Genomic DNA, 15,087 nt, shown 5'->3' on the forward strand with positions numbered 1-15,087 from the left:
GAGTGATGCCAGTCCTGTCCCTGCATCTACCCCAGGGCACCCAGACTCCCACACTCACAGCACACCCTTATACCCAGCACCAAGGAGAAATGGTAAAGACCCCAAAGTCAGGCCAGGCATGGTGGTTCATGCCTGTAATCCCAACACTTTGGGAGGCCAAGGCCTGTGGATTACTTGATGCCAGAAGTTTGAGACCAGTCTAGGCAACATGGTGAAACCCCGTCTCTATAAAAAATACAAAAATTTGCTAGGTGTGGTGCTCACGCCTGTAATCTCAGCTACTTGGGAGGCTGAGGCAGAAGAATCACTCAAACCAAGGAGGTGAAGGTTGCAGTGAGCTGAGATAGCACCAGCCTGGGTGACAGACAGAGCAAGACTCTCTCTAAAAACAAAAAAGCAAATGAAAAAACAAAACCCCCAGTGTCTGGAGTGAGAACCCCAGGGAATGAACCCCTTGTCCCCTGGCTAGATGACCTTGGGCAAGTCACTTCACTTCTCTGGGCCTCAGTCCCCTCCTCTGTCAGATAGGGCTAATAGAAGCACCTAACCTTGTAGGGTAACTGAGAGGGTTATACCACAGGAAGGACCCAAAGCTTTGCCCAGCACCTACAACAGCCTCTGGCAAACAGGGAAGCTCCAATTCTGAACACTTGGTAGTCGGTGTAGTTTGCAGTTTAAAGGGGACTTTCCAACCCCAAAGGATTCAGGACCCAGAGCTCAGGTTCCTGGCGGTGGCATTTGCAGGTCTGGGACAAGCCTGGGGAAGGGATGTCATGTGCGGCACCCGGCATCTCGTGTCCCAGAGTGGGCACAGGTTGCTGGGGGAAAAGAGGGAGAGTCATCCAGCCAGGACAGGGGTGGGAGTTGAGGGGAGAGGGTTACTTCCTCCTGCTCTACATCTCTGCTCGGGGTTCAACAGGCTTGCCGGAGGGTGAGGGCGGGGCAGGCCGGCCTCTCTGGCCCTGCTGGGGGGTGGGAGGCGGGTCCCCCGGGAACTGCTCCTCCCGCCCGCCGCTGCTTTAAGAGGCTGCTCCGCGGTAGCGAGCGGGGCCGGAGCCGCAGCCCGAACAAGCTGACCGAGCCGACCGGGCAGGTGCACGGCTGCGGGGACAGCAGCGGCATGACCGGCCACCACGGCTGGGGCTACGGCCAGGACGACGGTAGGCGCCGACCTCCTCCACCACCCCCGGCTCGGACCCCGACCCAACTACACTCTCCCCAACCCTCGTGCCCAAGCCGGTTTCCCGGACCGGCAAGCTCCCACCCTTCAGGCTGGGCCGGGACCCCTCTCCTATCCTGGTCCCCTAATTCGGCCCAAGCCTTGGTCCCCCGCGCCAGGCGCAAAGTCCGCGCTGCACCCCGGGTGGTCCCGCCGCCAGCTACCTGCCCGGCGGCTGAGTCCTGCCGCCTCCTCTGCAAAGCCCCTGACTGCCCAGCCCGCTCCGACCCAGGCCCCGACTCTCACTCACTCGCCCGGGGCGTGCGCAGCGCGTGGGGGTGGCCCAGGGCTGCGGGGAGCGGGAGCAGCGGAGCGCTGTGCGCGGGTGTCTGTGCGGGGAGCGCGCACGGCGGGTGTGCGGGGACCTCGGGGGATCGGGGCTCCGCGTGGCAAGGGCGCACTGTCCCCCGGAGAGAGTTTCCCCGCGGAAGTGGCCGAGCTGCCTTCTTGGCTGGTATCTGAGGGAAGGGGGCACATGGGGGTGCAAGCATGTCTGGGTGTCTACACCGAGCGGGTGTTTGCGCATGTCCGGGTGTGAGTCGTGGGAGCCCGTGGCCCACACCAGCCTCCTGGGCTGACACGGAATAGAGCTCCTCTATCCTGCCTCAGTTTCCTTAGGACGCAGAGAAAGAGAGAAGAGGCAGAAGGTGAGAGCCAGACGGCTGGAGCGTGACTCTGGGGCAGTCAGTTCCCTTTGGGGGCCATTTCTTACCGAGCACGGGTGGGGGTGTGGGGCTTCCCTATTTCCCTAAGGAACCAGTGCAGGACAGGTGGGGTGCGCAGAAGAGAAAGTAATGGTGGGAGGAACAACCCCCAGCCCCACTCCTTTGAGGAGAGGTATCACTTCGTGAGGGTGGGTGGGGCCTACGGTCTGGAAAGCCAGAAAGTTGCAGTAGACCAGAGGGAGGGTGCTGTTTAGTCTCTGGCTTCCCCTGGGACCCCAAGAACAAAGGAGCATATTTTGGAAGAGAACCCCCATATCTGGGCATGCAAGAACTGGAAAGAGATATTCAGAAAAAAGATGATACAGACAAGCAGAGAGGGAGGGACAGACAGAGAAGGGGCAGATGGACGGAACCCATAGAGATCATCTCCCAGTACCTGCTCTGAGCCCCGTTTTGGGTGTTTCCTCCAGAGCCAGAGTCCCCTGCCTCCAGCCCTTCTTGCTAGTCCTGCCCACCAGCTTTGAGCACCCAGTGTCCTGTGTAGCCTGCTCCATGGGCCTGCTCCCCCAGGCAGCCGCCCCATCACGCAGGCAGAGCTGAGTTGTCCAGTCCTGGAAGGGAAGGACAGAGGACAGAGGTGCCGGCATGCGGCACTGCTCACAGGGCTTCAAAAATAACCCAGAGGGGCCGGGCCACGATTCTGAGTCATCCATTGGGGACACGGCTCTGTCGGCACCTGCTGCTGTTTTCTCAGGAAAACTTAAGAAGCCAAAAAGGGGGAGAAGCACCAGCCGGCAGTAGCTCTAAAAATAGGCTGCCTCTCAGGATGTTCCCCAGGGAGATGCTGAGCCTCTCGGCTGCAGATGGATCCTCTGGGAGGCAGGTGGTGGGCGCCTGTGGGTGTGTGTGCAGGTGTATGTGTGTGTGTGTGTGTGTGTGTGTGTGTGTGTGTGTGCATGGGCATGTGTTTTGCTGTGGTCCCTTATGCAAACTTGAGTCTCCAACTGAGGGGTTTGTGTGTGAGAGAGCATATGCGTGTGTCAGATGTAGTCTGCAGGGCTGTGTGTTTGTACACATGCATGTTCTGGGCCTGGCTGCTCTGAGCCTACAGAGCCCAGACCATTGTGCACATGTGTGCACAATGGAAGATCATAGAAAGATGAATGTGTTCATAGGAAGATCTCCATGGACTCATAGGCACACACGTGGGGAGGGCCGCTGGGGGCAGTACAGGTATATGCTGTGTATTTATATTAGTACATGTGCATGCAGACATGTGTGAGTTGCCCTCAGTTCCCTCATTTGTGAAATGGGGATCTTGCTGGTTTCTATTTCACAGGTGGTTGTGAGAAGCAAACACATGTCACAGAGTCAAAGCTAGGTTGATGTGAGTTTTTGTTTTTATTATCTCAAACACCAGCACCAAATTGCCCAAGGTGCAGAAAGAGGTGAGATACTGATGGGGTCAGGTCAGAGACTTCAGATGCCTGGAGGTCTCCCTGTTGGGGGTTGAGGGTTGGGGAGACTCATTACTCTGAGCCACCCCTGATCCTGTAGCTATATTATGTTCCCTTCAATACAGTACCTCTCTGGGCCTCCTGTCAGCACTGGAAGGTGAGTTTTAGTGAGGCCATTTCACAGACAAAGAAGTGAAGTCTGAAGGGAAATGGCAGAGCTGGGATTGGAACTCCAGGCCATGCAGCTCCAACACAGGGGCTCACCTCTGAAAGGAGGCCAAAGAGACCATCCTCCATGGGCGTCCTCAGCCTGAAGCCCAGAGATTCTGGCTGGCCTGAGTCCTTGCCCTCCCCTCTACCTGCAGGCCCCTCGCATTGGCACAAGCTGTATCCCATTGCCCAGGGAGACCGCCAATCACCCATCAATATCATCTCCAGCCAGGCTGTGTACTCGCCCAGCCTCCAACCACTGGAGCTTTCCTATGAGGCCTGCATGTCCCTCAGTATCACCAACAATGGCCACTCTGTCCAGGTAGACTTCAATGACAGCGATGACCGAACCGGTAAGTGGCCCCTGTCAAAACCTGGCACCTGACACCTTAGGGTCCTAACCTTGTGTTGAGGGGTCTCAGGAAGCATGCTATGGTGGGCAAGGAAGGCTCCACCTCTTAACAGCTGTGAAGCCTTGGGCTGAGCCTCAGTCTCCTTATGCACAAAATATGAGCAATAAGACCTACCCTCTTAGGTCATAGAGGGGAAAAATGAAAAAACCAAGAGAGGTTGATAGAGCTGGCATACAGCAGATGCTCAAAAAATGCTAATTTCTTTTCTTCCTTTTCTTCCCTTTCTTCCCTTCCATATATTCCTACAGATCAGGTTTGTTTTCATTCCCTGCCCCATCACTGACCTGCCAAGCCCTCCTTCCTGTGTGATTTGGCCAAGCCCAGCAGGGAGAGAAGGAAGCTAACATTTCTGTGTGCCAAGCCCCTTGCTAAGGTCACAAACCACTCATTTATTCTTCTCGAGAACCCATCTCTCAGACTGGCAGATAGAGGCTTGATGAGCTGGGGAGTGTTAGAAGCAGCCTGGTCCAGCCCAAAGGTCTCTCTCTCCAGTTCACCTATGACTTCAAGGTCCAACCACCTTGGGCCAGAAAGAGGCCAGTGGGAATTCTTGGCAGCTCCTTCCAAGGCCTCTTGCCCTAGAGTCCAGGTACTTTCATGAGAAATTCCTAGGCAGAGGCCTCAGGAGTGCTGTTCAGTGGAAGGGATTTCCACCCTTATGACTGGGCCTGTGGTGGGAAGGAAGGAATAGGATGAGGAAGGAACCTGCTAGAGTTTCTTGTGTAAGGAAGTATTAATAACTGGTTCCTTCCTCCTCCCTCTCCCCTACCCACAAATACAATAAAAGCACTCAAAGGAACTTCAGTTTCAAATAGAAAACTAAAAGGCAAAGAAGATGGAGGAAGCCGGACCTTTCATGAGAAGAGTGAGCTTACTTAGTTCTGAGTTCTCTGGTAGGCTAGGAAAAAAGAGAAAGAGGATTGGTTATAGTTCTTGCTGTGAAAGAAAGGGAGTCTGGCAGATCCTCAGGAGAGATAAAGGATTTATTTCCTGGTACTGAATTCTAAGAAAAGGCTCCTACTCAAGCTTTGGGAAGGGGACATGGGGCTCTACTTGACCCTAGATGGTAGTTTAATGAGGAACAGTTTTCTTACGACTATCCCTTCTATTAGGCTTCAGAAGGCACTGGGGGCTTAACTCAGACATCATTAGCTAAATGAAGCCCACTGGGGTGGGGGAGGACACAGGGGTACATGCCTTTGGATCACTGATCTGGGATCTCACCTTCAGGCCTGGCTGGGGCTCCATCCCCCACCCAGCATGGCCAGGCCTGAGGGCGCAAGGAGCCAGTGAAAAGAGGAATGAGATGGTGCCACTCACCCACTGTGGGTCACTCTGGAGGTCAGATGGGTTGATGTCAGCAGAGTGCCAAACACACAATGAGTGCCCTGTGAATGGCAGCACATCTTGCGTGTGAACTGGGGGAAGAGGCTAATGGATCCAAGGTCAAGGAGTTAGGGAGGGAACTCCCTCTCCAGGAGCCCACACCATGGGGTCCCAGGTGAAGCATGTTTGGAAGGTGTCGTCTGCAGACCTAGCCGATTGCTCAGCCTGCAGGCTCAGCTGCTCCTGCTTCCAGGGTTGGGGCAGCCTGATTGGGGCCCCGCCCACAGCCACCACCCCCAGACTCCTAACCATTGCCCAGAACAGGTCTTGTTTCTTTAATAAGATCGGGCATCAAGGAGGGACTTCTGGACTGTCCTGTCCTCCTCCTTGAGGAGCCCACAGGGCCAAAGCCCTAACCTGGTCACTCATAATGGAGGGGCCTAGTGGAACTCAGAGCCTGGGGTGTCATCTGATCCAGGAGATCACATTCAAGCTCAGCTGGGGCTCCCTCCACCTCCAGATCCCTTTCAGCTGGAAATTCTATCAGTCCCAGGAGGCCTCGTTCATGGCCCCAGCTCACCAGGTATCAAAGCAAGAAAGTCACAAAACCAGCACAAGTGGGGCCCTCAGAAGAGGCCATCTCTGGGGGAGATGGCACTGGAGGCACCTGGGCCTGTCCAGGAAGGTAGAGACCCTCGGGAGCTACCCTCCTCCTCTGGAAAAACACCAAATTTAAAGAAGGCTCAAGGTTCTAGGGAGGCTGTGTTGGCTGGTGATTAGTGGCTTGGGCTTTGGACATAAGAGTTACAAGTTCATACCCTAGTTCAGTGCCTTGGTGTGTGACCTTGGGCAGATGCCTTGCCGTCTCTGTGCCTCACCTTCCCCCTTTATAAAATGTGGATACTAGAAAGTTCTGTTCTTCATGGGCCACTATGCAGACTAAACAAAATAGTCTTTTCAACCTAACCCCGGATCAGAGTTCCGGACATGGGAGGCCTAATTGTTAGTGGCAATGGGGGTCCTGGGAGGCAGGGTCCTACCCTCCATGGAAAATCAGGCAGGGGTGGGGAGGACAGCTAGAGAGAGCTATCCTTTGTCAGTCCCAGACCCCTCTGCCACTTGCAGGCTGTCAGGATTTCTGCCCTGGCCCAGCTCAAGGGACAGGGGCCAGGGAGGTGGTGGGGACCAACCCAAGCCCAGTCAGCCTAGTGAATTTTCCAAATGAAAATGTATCCCACACTTTGGGAGGCCGAGGCGGGCAGATCGCTTGAGATCAGGAGATTGAGACCAGCCTGGCCAACGTGATAAAACCCCATTTCTACTAAAAATACAAAAAATTAGCCAGATGTGGCAGGTGCCTGTAATCCCAGCTACTTGGGAGGCTGAGGCAGGAGGCTGGCTTAAGGCCAAGAGGTCAAGGTTATAATTAACTGTTTGCACCACGGCACTCCAGCCTGGGTGACAGAGCAAGACCCTGACTAAAAAAAAAAAAAAAAAAAACTGTGTCCCTTTCCTGGGCTGCTGCCCTGGTCCTGGCACCGGGCTGTTGGTCATATCCTGCTGATTGCCACTTGCCCTACTTCTACCCACAGTGGTGACTGGGGGCCCCCTGGAAGGGCCCTACCGCCTCAAGCAGTTTCACTTCCACTGGGGCAAGAAGCATGATGTGGGTTCTGAGCACACGGTGGATGGCAAGTCCTTCCCCAGCGAGGTACGGGCCCTCCTCTACTTGAATCCCTCTGCTATATAGGAAGGAATGCAGGCCTGGATAGACAGGGCTTGAGGATGCCTGGGGTGGGGCATTGGAGAGGGGGGAAGGAGCACCCGGGTCCTTTGGGAGTGATACTTCTGCCCAGCCCCAGTGCAAGGTTTTCCATCCGAACCCTGCTCGCTGCTGTACTTCCTGGTCTGTGTGTCCTAGAGTTTTCTGAAGGGAAAACTATCCAGTCCCACTGCAGCCTTGCTGACAGCCCTTCATGGGTTGAGCCTGGTATTCAAGGCTGTGTATGAACTGATCTTGTCTGGCCTCATCTTTCCCCTCACCTCTTCATACACTGTGCTGCATGTGACGAATCCGCTGTCCACACCTGGCTCCTTCAAACCACCAAGCTTTTGCCTGTGCTATTCTCTCTGCCTGGAATGCATTTCCCCACGGCTTCCCTGTGATAACCCCCTGCTTATTCTCTGGACTCAGCTCTAGGCACCACCTCCTTAAGGAGGTATCATGCTAGATATTCATGATCAATTTCACAGTTCATTCCCTGCAAGGCAGGGTCTGGGCCACATTCCTCTTTGGGTCTCCTGGAGCTCAGAAAAGAATTGGGCCCAGAGTTGGGTGGACCTGTGACCCTCTGGGACTCCCCTGGGCCCCCCAGCATCCCAATCCTGGAAGACTTGATAGCTTCCCCTGCCTGCAAAGAGGACAGGAATATGCTGGGAGTGAGGGGAGCCTGGCTCAGAGATCCCCATGCCCCTGGGAGGCATGAAGCATTGGCCTGTTGTTGCCCATAGCTGCATCTGGTTCACTGGAATGCCAAGAAGTACAGTACTTTTGGGGAGGCGGCCTCGGCACCTGATGGCCTGGCTGTGGTTGGCGTTTTCTTAGAGGTGAGTGGTGGTTTGCTGGGGCCAGGAGGGGCATGGGAGGCCTGGCACTGCCCCTACTTCTGGAGCATAGCGGGTGCTGGGCTTACACTACCCTCTCCCTGACAGACAGGAGACGAGCACCCCAGCATGAATCGTCTGACAGATGCGCTCTACATGGTCCGGTTCAAGGTAAAGCCCATGCCCCTGACCCAAGCAGTCAGATGGGGAGGGAGGAAGAGGCTGGCTCACAAATTGAGCTCATCCTCTCTTTCATTCTGGGAGTAAACCCTTGCTGAGACCAAGGGGGAGGGTCAGCACCAGCAGGGCCCTGCACTTGATGCCATGTCAGGGTCAGCAGCACCCTTGGGTGCCCAGCATGCAGCCTGGCTGGGCATAGGATTGATAAGATGCTTGTCACATTAATGGTAGTCTAACAGGCAATGTCATTGAGGGCAGCTGAAGGCAAGGGAGGGAATATCGTGGCCAAAGAACTCCAGGAGCCACAGCTCTTACATACAAGCAAACGGATGGAGAGGGCCTGACTCAGGCTGGAAGATGGCATCTGGGATCACAGACATTTGCCCACAATTTGCATCAATGGGCAAAGAGAAGCCTAAATCCTGCCGCTAGAAATGGGTGGAGAAGGCCAGGTATAGAAGCTCATGCCTGTAATCCCAGCACTTTGGGAGGCCCAGGCAGGTGGATCACTTTAGGTCAGGAGTTCAAGACAAGCCTGGACAACATGGTGAAACCTAGTCTCTACTAAAAATACAAAAATTAGCCTGGTGTGGTGGTGCGTGCCTATAATCCCAGCTACTTGGGAGGCTGAGGCAGGAGAATTGCTTGAACTGGGGAGGCAGATGTTGCAGTGAGCTGAGATTGTGCCACTGCACTCCAGCCTGGGTGACAAAGTGAGACTCCATCAAAAAAAGAAAAGTGGAGAAGCTGATGGTTTGGTCCCAGTTGGAGGTCTGTGCTGATTCCTGGGTTCCTCCACCTTGCTTCAGGGCACCAAAGCCCAGTTCAGCTGCTTCAACCCCAAGTGCCTCCTGCCTGCCAGCTGGCACTACTGGACCTACCCCGGCTCCCTGACAACTCCCCCTCTCAGTGAGAGTGTCACCTGGATTGTGCTCCGGGAGCCCATCTGCATCTCTGAAAGGCAGGTGAGTCCTCTCAGAGGACCAGGTGGAGGGGCACGGCACTCAGGGCTCACCCCAGGTAGGGTGACTCTCCAACTAGCAACCCACAGCCTGTGAGCCCACCTTCAAGGTTCCTCCCCATCTTTTGGTAATAAGTGTATAGATTCTTGGGTTTCGAGTTAGCTTGATGGTTAATCACCAGAACCTAGACACTGGCTGGGAAGGGGGATACCTGGATCCTGGGACCCACCCCCACCGTGTTGGAATCTGAATGCTACATTTGCGGATAAGTTTTAGCTAGAACTAGAACTAGGTGAAGCAGGGTCCAAACCCTTTAGTGAGTAAGTAAATGAGAGTCCCGAGGAGAAGAATGAGTAGGGAAGAGTAGGGACAAGCCCTAAGAGAAGGAGGAGGGCGGGGTAGAGCTGGCTGGGCAAGTATGCCAGATGATGCATCTAGGATCATAGAGGACCACAGCAGCCCCATTCTGCCCTGAGCATCCCTTGTGCTTCCTCAAGATGGGGAAGTTCCGGAGCCTGCTTTTTACCTCGGAGGACGATGAGAGGGTCCACATGGTGAACAACTTCCGGCCACCACAGCCACTGAAGGGCCGCGTGGTCAAGGCCTCCTTCCGGGCCTGAGCTGCCCACCTGCCTAGCCGGCCACTAGGGCACCATCTTCCCAAGGGCTTCCACGTCAGCAGACACCAAACTATTTGAGGCTCCCTCCCTAGGGGGTGCTGGGGACCCTCCTTCAGCCAGTTTGCTCCTTGGTCACCCTGGAGGCTTCTGGATGGGACCCTTGAGTCTGGGGCACCCTTCAGCTGCACTGGGGACAGGAAGGACAGGAGCTAAGCAGGGTTCAAGCCTGGGGTTGCCTCTGCTCTCCAAGACCCAAAGACCCCTGGGAACCTCCTCTGGTCTTCCCCACTGGCAGTGGCAGCAGCCCCACCCCGTGCACACACTGTGATGGAGGAGACCGAGCTCCCTGGGGCGAGCAGCTGATACTACCAGAGAGACTCAAGCAATAATAAGAGGTGGGCAGAGCTGCCCTCTCGGCATTACCTCTTCTGCAGGCTCTGCCATGCACGCACCTCACTGCCAGGCCATGAAAATCAGCACCCAGCATGCTGGAGGTGATGTGGCCTTCTCCCTCCAGCCACTTGCTGCCACGGGCAGGCCCTGGCTTTAGCTTATACAGTATCTTCCCTTGTCCCCATCCAGCCACCAAAGCCACCTCCATGACAATCCATCCCTGTTGAATTAATAAATTCATGTATCCATGCAACAAATACGAATTTCGTGCTTGTGCTGTGTCTAGCACCGTCCTAGGCTTTGAGGAGCAACGGTGGTGAGTCAAGCACTGTGTGTTGGGAGGGATATGGGTGGTGAGTAGGTGAGAGTTACACAAAGGCAGGGCAGGGGCTATGGGAGCAGAGAAGAGGGAGAGACCAGCTCATTCAGTCAAGAAATGAAATTCTGGCCAGGCACAGTGGCTCATGCCTACAGTCCCAGCACTTTGAGAGGCCAAAGCGTGTGGACCACTTGAGCTCAGGAGTTCAAGACCAGCCTGGCCAACATAGTGAAACCCTGTCTCCACTAAAAATAAAAAACTTATCTGGGTGGTAACAGCATGTGCCTATAATCCCAGCTACTCAGGAGGCTGAGGCAGGAGAATCGGTTGAACCTGGGAGGCAGAGGTTACAGTGAGCTGAGGTTGCACCACTGTACTCCTGCCTGGGTGACAGAGTGAGACTCTGAGAAAGAAAGAGGAAGAATGAAGAAAAGGAAGGAAGGAAGGAAGGTAGGAAGGAAGGAAGGAAAAGAAAGAAAGAGAGAAAAAGAAAAGAAAGAAAGAAAGGAGGGAGAGAGGGAGGGAGGGAAGGAAGGAAGGAAAAGAAGGAAGGGAGGGAGGGAAGGAAGGAAGGAAGAAAGAAAGGAGGGAGAGAGGGAGGGAGGGAAGGAAGGAAGGAAAAGAAGGAAGGGAGGGAAGGAAGGAAGGAAGGAAGGAAGGAAGGAAGGAAGGAAGGAAGGAAGGAAGGAAGGAAGGAAGGAAGGAAGGAAGGAAGGACTCCTAGCCTGGAGTGCCTTTTTAAATGTGCATCCTCACCTTAGTCCCCAGTCCAAGTCCAGAGAGTGCCCAAGGCAAGTTCACAATTGGGCTTAGAGACCAAGTGATGATTGTGACCCAGATGAGACGGGGCAGGGGCAAGAGGCAGACACCGGGGGTGCTGAGGAGTGAGGGGGATAAGAAACTGGGACCTCAAATGTACAAGTTTAGTTGTGAAGGGGAAGAAAGGGACAGTGGAGGGGCTGTGGGGAGACAGGCATGTCTGAACACCCTTGGGAAAGAGGTCCCACTGCAAGCCCGGGAGGGGCTGGTGGTGCATGTCATCTGCTCACTTTGGTTACAGCTCCTGTCATTGTCACTATACCAGAAGGGAGCTTTCAGGCCACAGGGCACTTTTGGGCCTGAGACCTCTAACTCTGACCTCAGTGAGTGGGGGAAGGGAGAGCCTTGCTCTATGGCCCTCTCTCCCACTCCCATGCTTAGGACAAACTTGTCTCCGGAGTGGGCAGGAGTGGGTGTACAGGAGGAGCAGGCCAGATAGAGTTACCCCTGCAGGCACCCGTGGCCTGATCTAGATAGGGGCCATTTTCTCCCTCCACTTTTTTTTGTGTGTGTGTGAGATGGAGTCTCCCTCTGTCACTAGGCTGGAGTGCAATGGCATGATCTTTGCTCAATCTCTGTTTCCTGGGTTCAAGCAATTCTTCTACCTCAGCCTCCCAAGTAGCTGGGACTACAGGTGTGTGCCATCATGCCCAGCTAATTTTTGTATTTTTAGTAGAGATAGGGTTTCACCATGTTGGCCAGGATGGTCTCCATCTCTTGACCTCATGATCTGCCTGCCTCCACCTCCCAAAGTGCTGGGATTACAGGCATGAGCCACTGTGCCTGGCCCCTCCCTCCACTTTTGAGTAGATGGTGAGCTGGAGGAGAGGTGTCTGGAGGACAGCATTTGCTCAGCTTGGAGGCAGGCAGCTGTGGCAACAGGGAAGCAATGACAGTAATGTGCCTGTTAAGGCAGGCAAAGGGCCTGGGGCAGATGCCCAGCTCTCCCTGTGATCCAAGAACTGTTGTTACCCCCATTTTACAGATGAGGATGATGAGGCTCAGAAAGTTAGGTAAGCAGGTCACAGAGCAGGATTTGAACCTGGATCTGTCCAATAACTCTTCTACTCTATACCAGAGCAACTGGGCTCAAAGGAGGGTGGGATGGGTATGGTGGTGACCATCTGGAGGTGGTATAATAGCCCTCTAGCTGCTGACTGTGCCAGGGACCCTGTCCAGTCCCTCCCAGGGGTGGTGGCAACACAGGCCTGGCACTGCAGAGGACTTGGGAAATGGGAGCTGGTTTTATAATAATTATCCTTGGGCTGCAAGAATCCTCACACCCTAAGTCCTTTCCCTTAATTCACTTTTTAAATTTAAAACTATTTTAAAGCTGAAAGTGGCCTCCTTATGTTATAATCACAGCCCCACATTTGACCCTATTATATTGAAATGGGATGTCCCAGCTGGATCCCAGCACACCTGGTCTCAAGGGACCCAGGACCGGATCCTGAGTCCTTATCCAGGGCAAGGCTTTCCTGGAGGTGAAGCTGTAGACATTTGGGACACCCAAGACAAGATGAGCTCTACTTGCTCCCAGGACTTCAGACACGCCCTCCCTGGGCAGCCAGGAGTAGTCCTCAGATTAATCCAGGCAGGGCTGTGGGCCCGTCAGCAGCCATAGCCTGCAGAGTCTGTCCAGGTGAGGGTCACAGTCTTCCCTCCAGTGCAGGCCATGGGCCCCAGAGCAGGTCGTTTCTATGGAGTGGGCCTCAGGCGGTGGGATGGCTGTGAAGACCTGATCCCCCTGAAGCTCCTTCTGCAGAGGGCTGGCTTCCAACCCCATGGTCACCCTATAGATGCTGCTGCTGCTGCTGCTGCAGAGGCTTGGGAGTGTCTCCTAAAGGCTAGCTCTGGACACACACTTGCTGATGTGCTCATCAGTGGGGAGAGTGATCTGTGGCCTGAGCAACAGTTGGAGACGGACAGAAATAGGTCCATAGTGGAGGCTGCAAGATAACCTGACAGTGGATGCCTGGGAGGGAGCCACAGCTGATATCCAAGCTAAGAGGGGTTCGAGCAGGACAGAAGGCTTTTGGCTACAGTTGGAGCTGGCCTGGGATTGGGGAAAGGGGTCAGACAACAGCTTGAGCATCTTGCGGACCCTCCCACATCCACAGGTCACAGCACCAACTCTGAGGCCACCCTAAAAGGCCAAATGTACTGCTGGTTGGTCAAGATTCAGGGGGAAGAGGAGATGTGACTCTTTGAGCATGAAATGTTCTGGCATTTGTCCCCTAGCCAGAGGCAAGGCCTAGGGAATGTATCTCTTTTGAAGTCTCATCAGCTTACAAATCCAAGGGAGCACTTACCGGGTCATACCTGGGCTTTGTACCACATGCCTCTCAAGCCCTCTGAAGCCTATTTCCTCCTCTGTAAAATGGAAATGACATGTGAGCCATATCTGTAATTTATAATTTTTGAATAGTAATATCAAATATATAGAAAGAGCCATAAGGCTGGGCACAGTGGCTCACTTGTAATCCTAGCACTTTGGGAAGCCAAGGCAGGAGGATCACTTAAAGACCAGCCTGGGCAACACAGCAAGACCCTGTCTTGTAACAGGAGACAAGACTTGTAAAGGAAGACTTGTAAAAGGAAACAAGTCATCTAAATAATATACTTCATTTAATCCAATTATATCCAAAATATATGCATTTTAATCTGTCATTAATATTAACAGAAAAAAGCTACTAATGACATATTTTGTCTTTTTTTTTGTGCTAAGCCTTTGAAATCTGGTGTGTGTTTTACGCTTATAGTACATCTCAGGGCAGAGCAGCCACATTTCATATGCTCAGAGCCTTATTTGTCAGTATACAGTTGCACTTTTTTTTTTTTTTGAGACAGTTTTGCTCTTGTTGCCTAAGCTTGAGTACAATGGTGATGTCTCGGCTTACTGCAACCTCTGCCTCCTGGGTTTAAGTGATTCTCCTGCCTCAGTAGCTGGGACTACAGGCACCTGTCACTGTACCTAGTTCCTATTTTTTTGAGACAGAGTCTTGCTCTGTCGACCAGGCTGAAGTGCAGTGGCATGATTTGGGTCACTGCAACCTCTGCCTCCTGGGTTCAAGTGATTCTTCTGCCTCAGCCTCCTGAGTAGCTGGGACTACAGGCGTGTGCCACCACATTGGGCTAAATTTTTTTTTTAAAATAGAGGTGGGGTTTCACCATGTTGGCCAGGCTGGTCTCAAACTCCTGACCCCGTGATCCACCTGCTTCGGCCTCCCAAAGTGCTGGGATTACAGTCATGAGCTATCATGCCCAGCCATTTTTTGTATTTTTAGTAGAGACGGGGTTTCACCATATTGGCCAGGCTGGTCTTGAACTCCTGACCTCAGGTGATCCACCTGCCTCAGTCTCCAAAAGTGCCGGGATTACAGGCATGAGCCGCAGCACCTGGCCTGCACATCTTAAAAAACAACAAAAAAGCCATATGTGGCCCAGTATGATGGCATGTGCCTGTAGTACCAGTTATTCAGGAGGCTGAGGCAAGAGGATTGCTTAAGGCCAGGAGTTCAACGCTGGATTGCATGATGATCACATCTATGCATAATCACTGCACTCCAGCCTGGGCAATACAGTGAGACCCCATTGCTAATTTAAAAAAGAAAATTTTAAAGGGGAAAAAAAGCCATATGTGGCCAGTGGCTACCGTATTAGACAGCACAGTCCTAAATGGATGTCACTCTGCTGGACAGGTGTCTGAGAAAGCCATCTGGCTGGGCATGCAGCCAGGCAAAGTGGCAGGAATGAGTCAGGTCTGCTCCCAGCCTCTGTCCTCCACAAGAGCAGTCTCAGAACATTTGATGCCAAGTTGGTTTCCTCCCCCAGGAAGCCTCTCTAACTCCGCTTCACTCAGCCTGGCTGGCTCTGCCCCAGGCCACCCTGACAGGCGTT

The 15,087-nt window shown here is 53.7% G+C and overlaps 1 protein-coding gene across 5 annotated transcripts; it reads left to right on the forward strand.

Moving 5' to 3' along the window:
* Positions 1–1,046: 1,046 nt before the first annotated feature.
* On the forward strand, positions 1,047–10,306 carry CA7 (carbonic anhydrase 7). 5 transcript variants are annotated; one of them, XM_002761053.6, is made up of 7 exons: positions 1,047–1,160; positions 3,707–3,904; positions 6,883–7,001; positions 7,802–7,897; positions 8,003–8,065; positions 8,884–9,039; positions 9,534–10,306. In XM_002761053.6, exons 1-7 carry the CDS (start codon positions 1,121–1,123, stop codon positions 9,654–9,656), a joined length of 795 nt encoding a protein of 264 aa, XP_002761099.1. In that variant the 5' UTR covers positions 1,047–1,120; the 3' UTR covers positions 9,657–10,306. The 5 variants fall into 5 exon arrangements, with proteins under 5 accessions (XP_002761099.1, XP_008984260.1, XP_054104660.1 ...); XM_008986012.5 differs by having other exon boundaries at positions 9,952–10,306; XM_054248685.2 differs by having other exon boundaries at positions 8,884–9,035.
* Positions 10,307–15,087: the final 4,781 nt, after the last annotated feature.

This window comes from Callithrix jacchus, chromosome 20 (assembly GCF_049354715.1).
Source record: "Callithrix jacchus isolate 240 chromosome 20, calJac240_pri, whole genome shotgun sequence".
NCBI lineage: Eukaryota > Metazoa > Chordata > Mammalia > Primates > Cebidae > Callithrix > Callithrix jacchus.